Source organism: Notolepis coatsorum, assembly GCF_963971535.1.
Source record: "Notolepis coatsorum genome assembly, contig: SCAFFOLD_360, whole genome shotgun sequence".
In the NCBI taxonomy this organism is placed as follows: Eukaryota; Metazoa; Chordata; class Actinopteri; order Aulopiformes; family Paralepididae; genus Notolepis; species Notolepis coatsorum.
Window position 1 is genome coordinate 1,105 of NW_028173652.1, and position 18,896 is coordinate 20,000.

At 46.3% G+C, this 18,896-nt stretch overlaps 1 protein-coding gene across 1 annotated transcript in view; it reads right to left on the reverse strand.

The window, feature by feature from the left end:
- Window positions 1-1,332: 1,332 nt before the first annotated feature.
- LOC311247735 (neuronal acetylcholine receptor subunit beta-2-like) overlaps window positions 1,333-18,896 on the reverse strand; it is a gene marked incomplete at both ends in the record, with an annotated part of 141,967 nt that continues 124,403 nt past the window's right edge. The window contains 5 exon segments of the mRNA XM_084338739.1: window positions 1,333-1,485; window positions 7,362-8,487; window positions 14,224-14,234; window positions 14,236-14,271; window positions 14,273-14,335. Of these exon segments, the coding sequence (XP_084194865.1) occupies window positions 1,333-1,485; window positions 7,362-8,487; window positions 14,224-14,234; window positions 14,236-14,271; window positions 14,273-14,335 (1,389 nt within the window).

The following is an 18,896-nucleotide window of genomic DNA, read 5'->3' on the forward strand; positions in this document are numbered from 1 at the left end:
AGAGAAGAGGAGATGATTAGAGAAGAGAGAGGTGCAGGAAGGAGGAACAAGTGAGACACTGTCTTACTCTGATATGCAAATGCACAGCAATGACAGAAAACAAACATTTTGTGTAATTACATATTAATACACAGAGTAGCTTAATTTCCATGAGAAACTCCCACCCCCTTCCATCGACATTATTTGATACACACATTATTATTTCCCCCATCTCGGCTTCAAGTTGGAGTTCTCCATCTTGGAGCCACTATAGTGTTCAGGTACCGCTGTCCATTGCCCATAAGAAGAATCCTCCATTTTGGCTCAGACGTCTTGGTTTCTCAGGAGCCCACTGAGTTCACACTCAATCTCACCGCAGCTTTGCCCCTTTGGCGCAGCAGGCTGCTGCTGTACCCTACTTACTGTACAGAACTGTCGAAGCAGATATCTGCTCATGCAAAAATCGATATCCTGACTTGACCCGTTTGAATATCCTCTAGTAACACATCTCACTCTTTTTCTTTTGAATATAACTACGTTTTATGCCTTTCATAGCTTCCCTTCACAATCTGTTGCTTGTACGCCTATTTGTGTTAGTGTGCGCATCACAGGCTGTGTAGTACAAATATCACATTCTTGTTTAATCTATAGAGTCATACAACACACCACTGTACCGCAGTCTCTCTACCAGCAACAGTCCCCTGCATGGACTAAACAAACACATAGGGAAATCGTAATAATATATCATACTCAATGCTATACTGTGGTAAGCCGCTATGCTATGGTAAAATATACTGATTCAGTTGATTGAAATGGTGGATTTGAGGAAAGAAATAATAGGAGCCATGATATATAGGAGCCATGATATGAACTTCCCTTCCCTTTCTGATTAGCCCCCATTGACATCAATCAGGGTTCTGAATAAGCAATGTCTACAGCGGTTGGAGGTGGGGCCATATCATGTGTCAATTGAGCAGTGGGCTGATTGGCTGGCGTAGCGTTCGATAGGAAGTAAACCAGACTTTCCTTTCTCCCTGATTGGCTTGTGAAGAGAGAAGGGAGGGACCTTTCCACCAGAAAGGGGAGGTCAGTCCATTCATCGTCTGCAGTTAATAATATGACAGTGTTTATATAATTCTTTCTTCAAACAAGAAAAAACGTCTCTTTTTCTTTGCAAAAAAGTTATTATAAAGGTAATGGGTGTGGTTGCTGTCCTGTTCCCAGTTCCAGTTCCACAGGCATAATAAAACGCAGACCCCCCCCCCCCCCCCCCCCCCCCCCCCTCCAGCCCTGTCCTGCTGTGCTGATTGGGTGGGGGGGCTGTCCGTCAGCACATCGGGGGCCTGTGAATGGTCAGCCAGGCGTGCTGGTGATGGTCTTGGCCGTGTAGTTCTGGAATAGGGGCTGCAGGAACATTCCTACTGTTCCGGACACGCACACAAACACAAAGATCCACAGAAACAGCCGGTCGATCACCATGGCGACGTACTTCCAGTCTTCACTCACCTGTGGATTGGAGAGGAAGAAATTAGGATGGGGGGAGGTTAATGTAGACAACATCACTCTCTCTCTCTCTCTCTCTCTCTCTCTCTCCTCTCTCTCTCTCTCTCTCTCTCTCTCTCTCTCTCTCTCTCTCGCTCTACCTTACCTACACAGAGGGTGATAATGGAGGTTAGGGGTTAATGTGAGCAGAGACTGATTCTGCACATAGCTCTGATGAGGTCTGACACAAGTGAGGAGGGGGGGGTGAGAGACAGAGAGAGAGAGAGAGAGAGAGAGAGAGAGAGAGAGAGAGAGAGAGAGAGAGAGAGATGAGAGATGAGAGAAGGAGAAGGCAGTTAGAGAGGGTAGGGTCGTAGGCTTGGTGGTCATGCATCGGGGAGGAGGGGGAGGGGCGAGGAGGAGGAGCAGCGGTGGGAATACAAGAGGGAGGTCTTAAAAATCGGTCGGCATGGTGACAGGGCGGTAGCTATGGTGATGACGGACAGGATTACAGCGGATTGTTAATTCCCCCCCCTACGTCAGGGTCTTTCATTCCAGGAGTGGAGACTCGCCCTCCGAAGATGCCGCGAGGAAAAAGAGATACAAACGCCTGCCTTCCCCTCCTCTGCGTCTCCCATCCTCTGAGCGTGAGGAGAGCCCGGTTATACCGCTCCTCTATGCTCCTCGTGTCACGCAGCAGCTATAATTACAACTCTGTGTTGCACACTCAGAGGCCTCCGTGAGTCGCTTGCCAGATCTGTCTCTTGTACTCATGCTCTGCTATAGTCCCCCTATGTTTCCCAAATGCTGCAGCAGTGTAGCACTGCTATGCGGCGGTGGCCTCATTATGATTATGTATGACATTCGACATACGGCTCTGTTGCTGGTGTATTCATTATCTTGGACTTTCACACGTTCGTTATATAAACACTGCATTACAATATGTAGATTTATAATGTAGGCTAAGTGGTGTTATCCACACATCCACATAATATGACACTTTCTCATACCCATGGGCTGGTTGCGCCAAGCTGTGCATAGATTATAATGCAGCCTAGCTACAATGTAAGTGCCTAGTAAATCCTGGTTTAAGCGTTTAGGACAAAATTAAAAAGCAGAAGCGCCACAAATATCTGTCACGAGTACGACATAAATCCAAGTAACGATTCAATAGTTACGACTGCTCTAAGAAAGGTGTGCATTGTACAAAGTCACATATTGCAGTCGCTAACAGCCTCCACAGAAGAAGTTCCATGCCATTGTCCAACTCATTAATCAAGTCGAGATTAATGAGATTAATGAGATTAATGAGAACTGATTAACTGATAAACTAGTTAAGACATGTCCTAAACCTAAACAACCAAATTTAGCAGCCGACTAGTGATGGGAATTACAGCTCTTCTAAGGGAGATGGATCATACGTGTGAGGAATCGCCTGTTCCCTGGACCTTTTTTCCCTTTTCCTCACCTCACCAGCCCCCACCCCTTTCGAGAATTTTCCCTGCCTCCTACTCTTCACCAGCCCCCACCCTTGTGAGAACTTTTGCCTGCCTCCTACTCTTCACCAGCCCCCACCCTTGGACATTCTGTTCCTCTACCCTCACGCACCTGTTGGGAGTTTGCAATCTGCTCGGGAGAGTACTTAGGTGGCAGGCTCCCCTCCAGTCCTGGTCGGGTCGTTCTGTATCTGTGTCTGTGTTCATGGAGTGCTGTACGTTACCATCCTGTACGTCACCATCACCTGCCGCGTCTCCGGTGTGAGACGACGGCCCAGCCATCACCACCTGTCGCGGTTTGCCTGGAGTGGGACACCGTCTTCGCTCTCTAATTCTCTACGGGAGGTTTTCCAGTGTTCCCACTCCAGACGTCAAGGCGGCACGCCATCGCTCCCGATTCCACGGGAGGAAGGCGTCTCTTCGTGATCCTCGTTCCTGGGGTGAGGCTCGTCGTCGCTCCCTAGTATTCCACGGGAGGACGGCGTGTGCCCATCCCGTTCCCCTTGGACCCAGGCTCGTCATCGCTCCCGATTCCACGGGAGGAAGGCGTCTCTTCGTGATCCTCGTTCCTGGGGTGAGGCTCGTCGTCGCTCCCTAGTATTCCACGGGAGGACGGCGTGTGCCCATCCCGTTCCCCTTGGACCCAGGCTCGTCATCGCTCCCCGATTCCACGGGAGGAAGGCGTCTCTTCGTGATCCTCGTTCCTGGGGTGAGGCCTCGTCGTTGCTCCCTAGTATTCCACGGGAGGACGGCGTGTTCCCATCCCGGTCCCCTGGGACCCCCCTTTGTTCTGCGCTGCCCGTCTGCAGCATCCGAAGAGGAGGAGGAGGATCTCCGTGCCCGGCCCCCGCTGTCGGGCCCCTGTCTCCGTGCCCGGCCCCCGCTGTCGGGCCCCTGTCCCGTGCCAGGCCTCCGCTGTCGGGCCCCTGTCCCCGTGCCAGGCCTCAGCCGTCGGGCCCCTGTCCCCGTGCCAGGCCTCCGCTGTCGGGCCCCTGTCCCCGTGCCAGGCCTCAGCCGTCGGGCCCCTGTCCCCGTGCCAGGCCTCCACCGTCGGAACCCTGTCCTCATCCCTGTAAGCAGCTCTGGCCCTCGCCCTGTCCAAGGCCTTAACCCTGTTCTCTGTCCCTGTCTCCAGCCCGCCTCTCCGGGCCTCTGTCCCTGTCCCCCTCTCCAGTGCCCCTGGTCCTGGCCCTAACACTTAGCCCTGGCCCTGTCCCTTAGCCTTCGTACCTTAGCCTGTTCGCCTCTTAAAGGCACAGTGCCGCATTTTCCATATTTCTTTGACTCTAGTGTTTTTGTGTTCTCCCTTAAAGGGACTGTGCCGCTTTTTGTTCTATAATAAATATTTGCCCTGTTTTGGCTTACTCTCATACCTGTCTTGTGTTGTGTGATTGGGGTCGGTTACAAACCATAACAATACGGCTCTGTTCCTGTTCTTTTGAACGACTCTTAATTTTACTTAGAATATATATATATATATATATATATATATATAAATGTAGCACCCTGAATATGTGGCTATTATTCAGAAGTGCTGACTTGCCTTTTATCTCCCCTTTGTGCACAAAGACATATTAACTAGTTTCCATTGATATTCCCTCCTTCTTTCACCGGCTGGAATATGGATTATAAACAGTAAACTGGATCATATTCTTTCCACCCAGTGCTTCCTGTGGGGCTAGTTGGCGGTACCAGCAGGGGGCGGCGGTGGCAGGCAGATCGCACGAGAGAGAGACAGCAGGAGAAGCAAGTGAACGGGAACGGAAGTGAGGCGAGCCAGCCTCTTCGACAGTGGACTTGGACCTGGTCGGTCGTGTCTTGACAGAGCCCCCGTTGTGAACGTATTGAACTTGAGTATATGACGGGTTATCCTAGAAGTATCCGTGATAGTGTGTGAGTAAGAGAGACCGAACCCAAGGACTAACGTCCCTAGATAACGTGTTATAGCAGCAGTGTGTGCGGTGTATTAGCATGCTGCTAACGGCTATATTGACTCCAGTATACACCGGGCGCGAGGCGATGAAGAGACCGGTGGTATAGTCAGCCACGTTGCGTTAACAGTATAACCGAATAGCAGGAGGGCTGTTTGGGACCCACAGAGTAGCTTCAGTTAAGGTAGGGCCAGATTAGTGTCGCGCGTCTACCCAGCACCGGCCATCAACAACCAGTCTTCGCCGGCGTTCGACATCTGCTCTGCACCGGCTGTCTTCAGCCCAGCACGGGAGTTCTTCCCGTCCAGCAGAGGTCGCCATCACCCAGCACGCGCTCTCAGCCCGCTACTGCTCCCTCTGCTCCAGCCCCGCTTGCTAGCGCCCGTGACGAGAGCGTTCGACGCCATCTTGCTACCCGGACAGTGGTGGCGCGGCGAGGCCGCCATCTTGGTTGAGTACAATAGAGCTTCGATGCTCAGGATCTTATTGCACAGTACACAGTGTGATGTGGCCTACGGGTGAAGCTAACGTTGCTAACTACAGTTCATAGGGGTACCCCATAAACATTACATGCCGGCATTAGTATAGGACTTTTGTTTTGGTAAAGTGGGCCCACCTTTTCATTTTCTTTGAGTGTGATAACGTGTTTGTTCTTTAATAATAATTTCCCATCTAATTAACCCTTTCCCTGCGGGAAGGTTACTGACCCGTGGTACTATAAGTAAAGCCTTAGAGAGGTACTATCCTTACCATATAATTAAAGCCTGAGAGAGGTATTATCCCTGGTATTAACCCAGACGTGGGTGATGAGTCAAGCACATTGGTGTATAATATAAGTGTCTAGAAGGTATTGAGTTACAACTTGGGTAATGGTAAAATTCCATCCTATTTAAACATTGCCATTAAATCTTTGTAACTAAACAGTACAATTAACATAAAGAATTAGATGGGGTTCTGTGTGCGTGTCCATTCCTGAGCCTATTATTAACTCTTTTGGTGTGGGTAACGTTAATACAATTAACCCCTTCCTATCCAACTTTTCCCTTTTCATTATAAGGTTTCTAATGTCACTGAGGGAAGTTACTGCTTGCGGGGGGAACTAAGTTATTTATTTACAATTCAGTCACTAGGTGTGGGAGGGTTAAAGGAGTAATTGGGGAAAGTGAGAGCGAGTTGGGGAGTACTGCTGACCGCCCTGGAAAGGCGAGGAAGACCAGAGTACCAGACCAGGTTGGTAAATCCCGGGCCCCATCCACTCCCACTGCCGGCCTCCAGTTTGACGCTCCAGGCCCAAAGACGAGGGTGCAGTCAGACGGAGCTCTACTGTGTCTCGCTACCCAGTGGCTGTGCACACCCGTTCCCACGAAGCAGGGATAATCCACCCTGCTACATTTATATATATATATATATATATATATATATATATATATATATATATATATATATATATATATCTTTTTACATTGTTTATCAGTGCGAAAAGCAGCATTGCAGAAAGCAGTGCTAGTGGCAGGATTTTAACAGCTTCAAATCAATGAATGGCAGTAATCACAACACATAAAATGTAAGCAGGACTTATCTCATCTAAATGTAAATGTAATTCATATTTAACTGCCATTATTGGTATTTTTGGTTTCCCTACAAAGACACATTACAGGACAAGTCTGAAAACAAGTTAAAAAGTTAGTCTAATCAAGTGAGAAGTTAGTCTACCATTCTGTCGAGTTTCCACTGCAATATGATCCATCCTAAATCACCGCCTAAAGGAAATCTACCATTCCCAGAAGAAAGGCTCTTCTCCCAGTGACTCAGTTCCCTTCGTTTCCTACCGAAGAACCGCTCAAAAGAGCTGGATGGTTCAAGAACAATGTCACGCCCAAACTATACCAAGCTAGTTATCATTAGATTAGCAAGCTGATTGAGTATAGGAGCAAAACAAAACTAAAAATGTTATCTAGCTTTATCCAATGATAAAGCAGCAAACATTAAATAAGCTTTTTGACATCAAAACAGGAGCTCTATCATAGCCTTTTTGACAACAAGCAAGTAAGTAACAACAAATGTTTAGCTTAGTGCTAAGTGCTAAGACCGATTAGCATAGGTAATGTCAGTCAGTGTTTGTTACTCAATATTTCATGAATTCATCTGACCATGCCATGCGTCAGCCACTGTGTGACGTCATTTAAGTCATAAGCTCTGATTGGTCTACTGTTCAGAGTGTGACGTCAGTGAAGTCATCGTTAAATAGTTTACTCTTGTAGGGACGGACAGACCAACACTGTTACAGAAGACATGTACGAAGAGCCTTTTAAGCATACACTCATTTCCACTCCGAATGAAATTATAATGAGTCCTTGGAAACAGTTGGCATACATCCTTTGTGTTTTACATAAATTATGGCACAGTATTTGATCAACCGTCAAACTTTTACACATACGCTACAGAAATAAGCTCCCCGCAATATAACACTCACACTCTGATCGTCGTCCTCACTCCTCATGTGGTTGGCGATGAAGCGCACCCCGTCCACAGCCTCCTCGAACCCCGGACAGGCCTGTGCGAGCAGGGCCTGAGTCAGAGCGGGGCCCCCCGCCGCCTGCTTTCTGGAGGTCAGGTTCCCAGAGCTCCCCTCCCGGGCCTCCCTCAGCCCGTTTAGACCATCCATGGAGCCCCCAGCTCCCCCTCCGGCGCCACCCAGCTCCCCCCCGAACTGCTTGACGGACGCCCGGTTCACGTAGCACGTGCAGGGGTCGCTGTTCTCTTTGCTACTCCCTCCGTTGCCCCCCCCCACGCCCCCGGCCCCCAGCCCCACCATCATCCCCCCGGCCTCCCCGCTCCGCCCGCCCTCCCTCTGCTCCTGGGCCCCCCTCCTCCTCTGGCGGAGCCGCTGGCGCTCGCAGCTGTTCCTGGGCTGCCTCATGAAGAGCAAGGCGGGCAGCTTGTCCAGGAACACCAGCTTCACCCACGGCGGCATGGTGTGCGTGGTGGGCGAGCGGTGGTGCACGTTGAGCACGCACACGCTGGTGACGATGGAGAAGGTGACCAGGACCATGGTGAACATCAGGTACTTGCCCACCAGCGGCACGTCCAGGGAGGTGGGCGGGACGATCTTGGAGATCAGCAGCAGGAACACGGTGAGCGCCAGCAGGACGGAGATGCACAGGGTCATCTTCTCGCCGCAGTCGGAGGGCAGGTAGAACACCAGGATGGCCAGGGAGGTGATGAGGACGCAGGGGATGATGAGGTTGATGGTGTAGAACAGGGGCTTCCTGCGGATGATGAAGTCGTAGGTGATGTCCACGTAGGTGGGGTCGGCCGGGTTCTCGTTGCGGCGGCCCGGCAGGGCGATGATGTCCCACTCGCCGCTGGGCGTGAAGTCGTCCATGCTGGCCACGTCGGTGCGCAGCACCAGGTCGATCTCCGTGCGGTCGTAGGTCCAGGAGCGGAAGCGCAAGGTGCAGTTCTGCTGGTCGAAGGGGAAGTGCTTGACCTCGATCTTGCAGGCCGACTTGTAGATGGCCGGGGGCAGCCAGAAGATGCTGCCGTCGTGGGAGACCACCGCGTTGGAGTAGAAGGACACCTCGTACATCCCGTCGGCGCTGAGCGACAGAGAGAGGGGGGGGGGGGGGGGGGAGACTGGAGACATGAGCTATACACAGCAGCGTTTAAGTACCGTAGTCATTTCATCTCAATTCAATTTGGCTAACCATGCACATTATGATAATGAATGGCTATGTTTCTCCTGAGTCCTGTAAATACTGTAACATGGAAATTCATCACAATTGTTTCTCATTAGATTACACCCTAAGTATCATTAGCGAGGTCCCAACGCGCGTACGCACGCACGCACGCACGCACGCACACACGCACGCACACACACACACACACACACACATACACACACACACACACACACACAGCCAGGAGAGTGTGAGGTACAGTATGTCAGGGTGTTAAGGTAACACACACCACCGATAAGTCTCTGGTGAACATGGAACAGTGTGAACAGGAAATAATATTTATTATAGGTCAGATCAGGTCAGATCCGGTCAGGTCAGAGGTCAGGTCATGTGAGACAGCTCAAATTAAACTAGAGTCTAGCAGTCAGATTGACGGTGTCAAAGGGAAGAAAGGAAAAAAAACACAGTCGTTTTCAGATGTACACAGGACGAACAACTGACTATTCTAATGATGCTGTTACAATGGCTACAACCTTTAGAATCCCACCCAAAGAACTTACACCTGCAAGGGTTAATCTTTAACTCAAAGAGTTTGACCTGAGAGCTGAGTTGTGTTGTACCTTCATTAATCCCCTTGGGGGAATTTTTTCTCTCTGCATTTGACCCATCCTAACTATTCGGGAGCAGCGGGCAGCCACACCTCATGCAGCGCCCGGGGGCCGACGCCAGTTGTAATGCCAGCACCTTGGTCAAAACCACGCAAACACAGGGAGAACGTGCAGACTCCACACAGAAAGCCGGTCAAAACCTCGAACCCAGGGCCTTCTTGCTGTGAGGCAACAGTGCTAAACACTGCCCCACCGTGCCGCCCTATAGTGTGGCTGTAGTGTAAAATATCAATACACATATTCAATAAAATACAGAATGGATAATACTTTCTACAGGCTGGTATCGGCTATGTATACTTGACCCACTTAGGTCAAGTGCACCCTGTATAACAAATACTCTTTCTGCCAGATCATAGATAACAATCCCCAGTCAAGATCAACGGCATTGATCGTTAATTTGCCTAATGCACAGAATGTTCCCAAGCCAGTTTGAGGCTTCAGGTTTGGCTGTGTGTAAAGTTACTTATCTTCTCATTAAGGTGATTGACTTTGAGACAGTAAAGGATGTGATGTAGAAGAAGGGGGGGGGGGGGGGGGCACGCGGGGGTAAACAGATCGTTTTTATCCAGGGTCAGAGATCTTCACTAAGGCTAAGATAGAAGGAAGGAAACAGGAGAAGGCCGGACAGATCACTGTACACTGATAAGCTAGCTTACATAGAGTTTCCATCTACATGACTGCTACCTTATACCTGTCTCAGACCTCCAGCATGTCATTTACCTATTTAATTAAATTATACTGTATAACAATTATTATACAGATGATATGTATGTGTACATATACTTTGTCTCGCACTCAATGTTGAGCCGCAGCATGATTACAACAGGTCTCCAATTATTCGGAAGAAAAAGAAGATGGTTTATTGACCACAGAGAATTAGATCTTTGTTTTATGAATATTCTGGCTTTATTATGCTTCCATTTGTTGTTTTATTTTGTTGTACACTCAGCAGGTCTGTAAATGAGGGGGGCCTCGCCTCAGAGCTCACCTGAGCATAAATAAAGGTTTTAATTAATATCATTCCTACATCTCTGGTAGGTTATCATTAGGCCTACTAGGTAAAGGTTTGATATAGTTTAGGTTTAGGTTTACTTTATTTGATCAAGGGGGACAGCGTACATTAATAAAACATTTTACAGATGTAAATCCACCCAATTTTAGCCAAAAGGCTAATTTCCATTGGCAGTCCCCCTGCCAGAAGGTACAGGCTAAAATCCTGTGTGAAAAAGGGTTAGCAATTAAAACAGAATAAAATCAAGATAAATAACATTACAATAAAAACACAACAAAAGCACATAGACATACGATAGGATACATGTCACAATGCAGTCATGTACACAAGGACAGAACACATCATGACATATTAAAAGACCCAGACATAGACAATAGTGTGTCCCAATAGCCCACATAATCATTCACAGAAAGCTTTTTTTATTTAATTTTTAATGTTGTATTTCCTACTGCCCGGTTGTTCTAGATGGGGATTCCTTACCGAAGGATCTTCCTGACCCTTTACTTCCAGGCCGGGCAGAGACTCCACGTGATCATTGGAATGTGAATTCATTGTATTGATTGGAAGGTCAGAGAGGTATATTTGGAGCTGGACAGTGGCAAAAGCAGATGCCCACCGCGGGGGAAAAATTCAGACATCTTCAACACAAAAATAGATGACAGGAGAGGAGGGGGGCGTTAGTGTTTATGTGTGTGTGTGTGTGTGTGTGTGTGTGTGTGCGCACGTGTGTTTTATTTGTGTATTTGGATCCCATTAGCCACTACCGAGGTCCTATAGCCATGACTCTTCTTCTATTGTGCTTCATCATCATTCATGCATGCGTGTGTGTGTGTGTGTGTGTGTGTGGCGTGTGTGCATGTGCGTGCATGTGTGTTTTTGTGTGTGTGTGTAAGTACAGTATGCCTGCTGCATCATTGTGCACTCGCTCACTCATGTCCTTACGTACGTATGTGTGTGTGTGTGTGTGTTGTGTGTTGTTTGTGTGTCTGCATGAAGGTACTCCGTGTCTTCAGCATCTTATGAGATTTAGATGTACGGTAATAACAATAATAATAATAGTAATAATAAGTAAGGGATAATGTATAGCTACGAGGTCATTGTTGCAAAATAATTGACAGACACGGAGTTTAGAACTCCGAGGCGCAGCCGAGGTGTTTTAAACGTCAGTGAAGGTCAATTATTTTGCGACAATGACCGAGTATAGGCTATACATTATCCCGCTTATTACATGGCTAACTTACTAACAATATACCTAATTCATCGACAAGACGAGATCAAATGCAGACGCAGTTGTTCTGTGGCTCTGTCAGCCCAAATAAAGTGATTATTATTATCGGCAGCCGGCAGGTCTGTGGTCTGATTGCATGACTGAGTGCAGCTGTGCATATGCTGAGCAGCACTGATACAGTGTTGTAGTGGGCTTGATTGGTCCAGCTGCGCACAGCGGTCATTATTGTTCGGCAGAGGTCCGTTATCGAGTAATATCGGACCTCTGACGAGTGCTATTGACCAATCACAAGCAAGCATTTCGGCGAATGTGAAAACGCCATGTAATAATAATAATAATTATTATTATAATAAATTACATGTATATAGCTCTTTTCTAGAGCCCAGAGTCACTTTACAGTAAGGTGGTAATGAGAGTAGCGTGTGGGAGGTGAGAAGCAGGGGCGGAGCTAGGGGGTGGCTACTTGGGCTCAAGCCCCGAATGTTTTCTGAAAAGCCCCGAATCTATTTAAAAAAAAAAAAAAAAAAAAAAATTGACAATTCATCATTGTTACATGAAAATATGTTAGCACCAGATTTAGCAGAAGCTAATTTCCATCTGTGGTCTATCCAGCTGCTAACTGTATTTGAGTGAGTTAAGTCTTGGTGTCATGGTAGACTCAGACCTAAGCTTTAAATCACAATCAACAAGTTGACAAAAACATAATTCTTCCACCTTAGAAACATAGCATTTATAAATCAAAAGGACGCTGAAAACCAGATCCATGCCTTTATTTCAAGCCAACTTGACTACTGTAATGCACTCCTTACCGGCCTCCCGAAAAAATACGATGATAACTATTTTATTGCAATGCACTATTGCATTATTTTATTCTATTTTACTAACTATTTTATTGCACTGCACTATTTTACTTTGTATCAGTGAATCATAGACGCCTGGCCATAAGAGCATTCGGAGCATCTCTGCTCTCCCACTATTGAACTTGGGGGAGCAAAGGTATGCTCTTGCTGCACCACTTTTTGATCATATGAAAAATATGATATATCCCCCCCCAATATATAAATCTAACCATAACTACGTTATGGTTAACTGAGTTTTATAGTGAAAAGAGCAGCTTTATTGGTCAAGATTGAAGGCTCTATATTGCAGGAAATTGCACGTACAGGTTAATTAAATTAAAAAAAAGCCACCCCTTGCCTGAAAAAAAGAAAAAAAAAATTGAAAAAAAAAAAAAGAAAAAAAAGGCGGGCACCTATCTGGGCTAAGCCCCGGATCTCCTATAATCCTAAATCCGCCCCTGGTGAGAAGGTGACCACGGGTACAGTCTGTATCCGTGGCTGTGAGGTGGACATGCGTCATGCAGACAGGAGACACTGTAGAACACAGGGGCTCAGTGAGTGAACTTGCGGCTCGTAGAGGAAGGACTGACTGGTACCACAGCACTACAAGCACTGTGGGGGCTATAGGCTATATACACAGTTGGTACTGACACATACAATAGTGCACTTTGGAGGCTGTGTCTGACTGTATATGTACAAAGGAACAAGGATCAAGGAGGACATCGCAGGCTCCAGAACTAAGTCGGGTGGAAAACACTAGATTCTGTGTCTGGAGGCAGTTCTTGTTTAGAAATAATGTGTGTGCGTGTGTGTGAGTGTGTGTGTGTGTGTGTGTGTGTGTGTGTGTGTGTGGTGTGTGTGTGTGTGTGTGTGTGTGTGTGTGTGTGTGTGTGTGTGTGTGTGTGTGTGTGTGTGTGTGTGTGTGTGTGTGTGTGTGTGTGTGTGTGTGTGTGTGTGTGGGTCCGTCCGTCCGTCTGTGTCAGTGTGTGTGTGTGTCCGTCAGTGTGTGTGTGTGTGTGTGTGTGTGTGTGTGTGTGTCTGTGTGTGTGTGTGTGGCAGAGAGAGAGAGAGTGCATTATATGGGTGCACGGGGGCTTACATGGTTATATGCATTTCAGAGTTTGTGTGTGTGTGTGTGTGTGTGTGTGTGTGTGTGTGTGTGTGTCTGTAAGAAAGAGAGCATGCATGCGTGAGTTTGTTTCAGTGTTTGTGTGTCTGTGAATATGTGTGTAAGAAAGAGAATATGCATGTCAGTGGTGGTGTGTGTGTGTGTGTGTGCATCCGTTTGTGTATGTAAGATAATATACGATAAGATAAAATATCCTTTGTTGATCCCCTTGGGGAAATTCGGGCATTGGGGGGGGGGGGGGGGGGGGGGGGGGGGGGGGGGGGGGGGGGGGGGGGGGGGGGGGGGGGGGGGGGTTAAAGGTACTGTACTGGCATGATATAGGTCACACACACACACACACACACACACGCGCGCACGTACACACACACACACACACACACACACCACACACACACACACACACACACACACACACACACACACACATACATAGGTGGCCGCTGGATCTGTACACCAGAGCTATTCAAACCAGTGACAATATAAAGCAATCAATCAGCAGCAATCACATAAACTATTAACACAGCTAACTAGTAGCGTTAAATATAAATATATAGGCTTAGGCTTCTTCCCCTCTGCTTGGCTGCTGGTGGAAACGTCAATGCTACTTGGCTGGTGTCTTGTTTCAGACATTGCAGTAGCTATCGCTACTATCTATTAAAAGCCTCAGAAATCGTTGACTGGACCACTTGATACAGACACCAATGTCCCCCTGTGGTTTCTGTTTTAAATCTTAACAACACATTTGTCCATTTTATGTGTGTGTCGAGTGTTTGACTTACTTGTTGTATAGCAACCACATCCGGCAGCCAGATGTGTTTGGAGGGCAGGTCTGACCTTCATCATCCCATCAAACTCCTCTGGGATCCAGGTCAGACGATAGTCCTGCCACTCCTGAGGACCAATCAAAACGTCAAGACTCTTCACTTCATCCACCAATTACAGAGTAGTAACATGTGACATCTGAGGACAGCTAAATGTGTGTCTGTGTGTCTGTCTGTGTGTCTGTCTGTGTGTGTGTCTGTCTGTCTGTCTGTCACACACACACACACACACACACACACACACACACACACACACACACACACACACACACACACACACACACACACACGTGCACATGTACACGTATGTTCATATTGATGAAATCAATGGTTTTCATTTTTGGTTATAACAACCTATAGATATCAGTTTTAAAACCGTGTTAAACTGTAAACACTGAGACAGACATCTACTCTGGGTTTGTGTGTGTTGAACTTAGAGATTGTACGAGGCACAGGCCCTGTGGGAGCGATAAGGCAGCACCGAGGTCATCTGCAGAGGCTTTAACATCAACATTTGTTTGCCCCACTTTGACAACCTAGGATGGCTTAGAGTAGACGACAGAGTACACAGCAACTTGCAATGGGCCTGGTCTACAAGATACACTACACCACTAAGGTACCCATGTACATGTCAAATACTTCCCAAAGGTCAGTGAATACCACGACCACAACACCAGAGGGAGCTCCACAAATCATGTTAAACCCAGATTCGACTCAACAAGGGACTAAACACGTTTCGCAACTATGCCACATCAATGTGGAACGCTCTACCCACAGCTGTAAAGGAATGTGATTCACTGCGCACCTTCAAAACCTCTCTAAAAGAGCACCTACGGGAGACTGCAACCCGAAACTGGCCCGGTAAATGTCCAAACCCAACCCCCTCCAATGTACAGCCCCCCCCCCCCCCCCCCCCCCCCCAACCCACCCCACCCCCACAAACAGTACTGTATTTGTAGATCTGGTATGTCATACATGTCTAGATGTAGCAGTACTGTCTATCTGTATGTCATGTATGTCAGGGGTTCTCACCTTTCTGCTGCCAAGGCACCCCTGTGTTCAATAAAATATTCCAGGGCACCCCCTACATATGATAAAGACTTTTCCGGTCCTATCTTTTTTGCTACAATGATGACAAAATGACTTGCTTTAAAAATAATGTTTATTTAAGAAACCGGGAAACACATTTCTGTGTATATGCAGGAGGCTATATAATGCATTATTAACAGGTGTTTATGGTCTAAATGGCTTAGTATGGTTGACATTACACCAGTGGCGGCTGGTGAATTCTTCTCCAGGGGGGGCGCTATACCAAACATTTTGCAAACATTGTACCGAGGTATCACAATGTCACAATGTCACACACACACACACACAAACACACGCGTGCATGCATTGGCGAAACCACAGTGCACGTCAGAGCTTCGGCGAAACCACAAGGTACGAATATTTAAGTAGGTAGAGTACAACTATCACCATTGCCATCAATCAATATATGATCACAGTCAATGCAGCCACGTTTCCATGCATAGCGCCTACACAAACATGCATGCCCAAATCTCTCTCTCTCTCTCTCTCTCTCTCTCTCTCTCTCTCTCTCTCTCTCTCTCCTCTCTCTCTCTCTCTCTCGCTCTCTCGCTCTCTCTCTCTCTCTCTCGGACTTGGGAGCAGGCATATTATCACTGTAATATATTTGTGCATGCTCCCACGCGCACGCCCGTATTCAGATCCGTACAATAATAATCACAGAGGTATATCTTGTCATTTGAAAACAAGTTACCATTATATTGTCCCGGGTGATTATGCCCCCCCGCGGCGAAATTAATTAGTACAGTAAATTTCGCTAAGTAAATTTTACTCAAACTGAGTAAATTTTACTCAAACTGAGTAAAATTGTTCTCACTTGGTCTCAAATGGACTCAGTTTGAGTAAAATTTACTCTGCGAAATTTACTGTATATCCCCCTCTATCTCTCTATCCCTCTCTTTCTCTCTCTCTCACACACACACACAGCATGACGTGGAATCCCAGCTATCGTTACACAAATTAGAAGGAACTGCAAAGGATCAGACCTAGTAGTATGTAGTATATACCAAGAATAACTTCAGTATGAGTACAGCATATTTTGCATATTGTTAAAAGAGCCAAGGCTAGCTTGCGTAAATTAAACATAGACTTACCATCACAAGAGTTGAAGGGGGCGAGATATTCAGTTGTCCACAAGCCATAATCCACTTTTTTTTTTTTAAATCCACTCAAAAAGAAACTCCAGTAACAGTCCATACCATGGGCATGTTGCATCTGTCCCCGTCGTTTTAAAAAGCAGGAATGGAAAGCAACGGCATTTACATGACTGCATCCAGCTAGCCATATAGCTTCTTGTTAGCCAAAGTACCACCAGCTAGAAAACGACAGAGTATTGATTGTTTCTGAATTGAGATATCAGGCTGATGAGGTCGAAACTCACTCCAGTGTTCATCTCTCAAAAGGTATTGTTTTGAGGGATTTACCTGCATTCGAGGTTGGAATGTTCTGCCTCCATGATCCATGGTAGCTACTAGTAAGCTAGCAAACTCTCCGTTCTGTGTGGAGGGAGTGACAACACAGCAGTGACCCTGCTTGCTTGGAGCGCTAGAAAAACGTGCCCGATTACATCATATTATATCATATTTGAACGCACTGATAGGCAAAATATATTTGCTTGACCTATTTAATTGGCTGCAATGATACAGTGTGCGCGCTACGTCTATGCGCCCAGCTTTAGAGGTACTCATCTCTATATCATATCAGACAGTGACATCATGTGAATCACAAAACAATGATTTATATTTGATATATTAACACTTTAATCGCCGTTGACGCTTTAACACGTCATTCCCCGCCATGCTTATTCTGCCGATGACGCTGTCCAGCGTCTTTGATATCAATATTTTAAAAATCTGTGATCGAAATCATATTTCTCCCCCGGAGACATTATATGTACTGGTGAGCCCCTGTCAATTCTCCAACGGTTCAAGAGCGCCATCTGGTGGCTGATCGGCCGCTCGCCCAAACAGGAAGTGATGCGGATGAAGTGGTGCTCACCCATATTTCGTCCGGGCACTCGCTATCATTAGCAGGACTCCATCTTGACACAATGGATGGTGATCGGTTACCAATAACTCGGTAAACAACATGATTTGGACGTATATACTATTATACAACCTGGAAATGGATCGGATATTTCAACATCCCATAATAGAAAAATGTTTGTTCCACGCTCATCTCCCAACGGCGCGAGGAAGCTACGGTGAGTTTCAGCGTTATTTTTTAATGTCTTCGATACTAACTGCTCTGATGATCATATCACCCACACTAGATGAATCATCTAACGTTGCCCACGGAATTATAAACGACCCCCCCCCCATCCGGTCAACATCAGATCATACGTAGTAACTTCTAGAACCACGTCCAGTTGACATTTTTTATCTCGCACAGATTCCTACCAAACTGTATTTGATCATCAATATAATGCATTTAGGGCTATAAATCAAGTTCTGGAGAAAGCTGCAGAAAACGATAAAAACATACTTATACTTTAGACCGTATTTTAGTATGAATATGTGAATGAAAAAGTATAACGTTGCTACACCCTGAACAATAGATATAGGACATTGAATGGGCCATGGTAATGTCAATTTAGCAATACAATTTAAAAAGTTATAGCCCTGCAAAGAAGGGGAACTTCTCCATGTTATATTTAACCCCGGCGATCAAAGTGTTAACGTTATTGTGCATTTGAAACACAAACATACTTAAAATGAGTAAATATTTTTCATTTTAAACATGTTTATTTAATTTTTAGGGGTCTAAAATAAAAATAAAAATAAAACATTTCTTCTTCTCCTGCTCTCTTTACCAGGGGGGGCGGCGCCCCAGCGCCCCCTATGGGCCGACCACCACTGCATTACACTGTAGATTTGTAGTAGTAAATCAAATAGCATATATCTTTAAATAAAATTACAGAAAATTATCACTAAAGCGCTATCTGTTGCAGCTGCACTCTTTTCCATAAAAATAGCATATTTGGATAAGTGTGACCATTTCTCAAAAACTGAAAATCATGTATTTTTTTTTAAATACAGAAAAGGATCACTAAAGTGCTATCTGTTGCAGCTGCACTGTTCTCCATAAAAATAGCATATTTGGATAAGTGTGACCATTTCACAGAAAAGGATCACCAAGTTACCATTTCTCAAAAAATATAAATAAATACAGAAAATAAGCACTTGTTCACTCAGTGGACATTTCTAGCTCAATGCGAGGTCTGCTGCTGCTGGCTAATAATACGGTCAATACGTGGGGAGATCTTTGACAAGGCAACACGCATGTCATCCTCAAGGCTCAACTTGGCCCTATATCTTGTTTTCAGAGCTGTCATGGATGAAAAGCCACAGATATGTGGTGCTGAATGGTATCAACACCTTAACTGCTGCATCATGAGATACTTGGTACTCAGCACCACACTCTGAAACGAGCTCTCCAGGTGGTATCAGATGAGATTTCAATTAGTTCTTCCAAGAGTTTGGATGGAGATGTGTCAGGAAGCTTTGTCTCAATGTTGTCTGTAAATGTATTTGTTATCCAGAGTA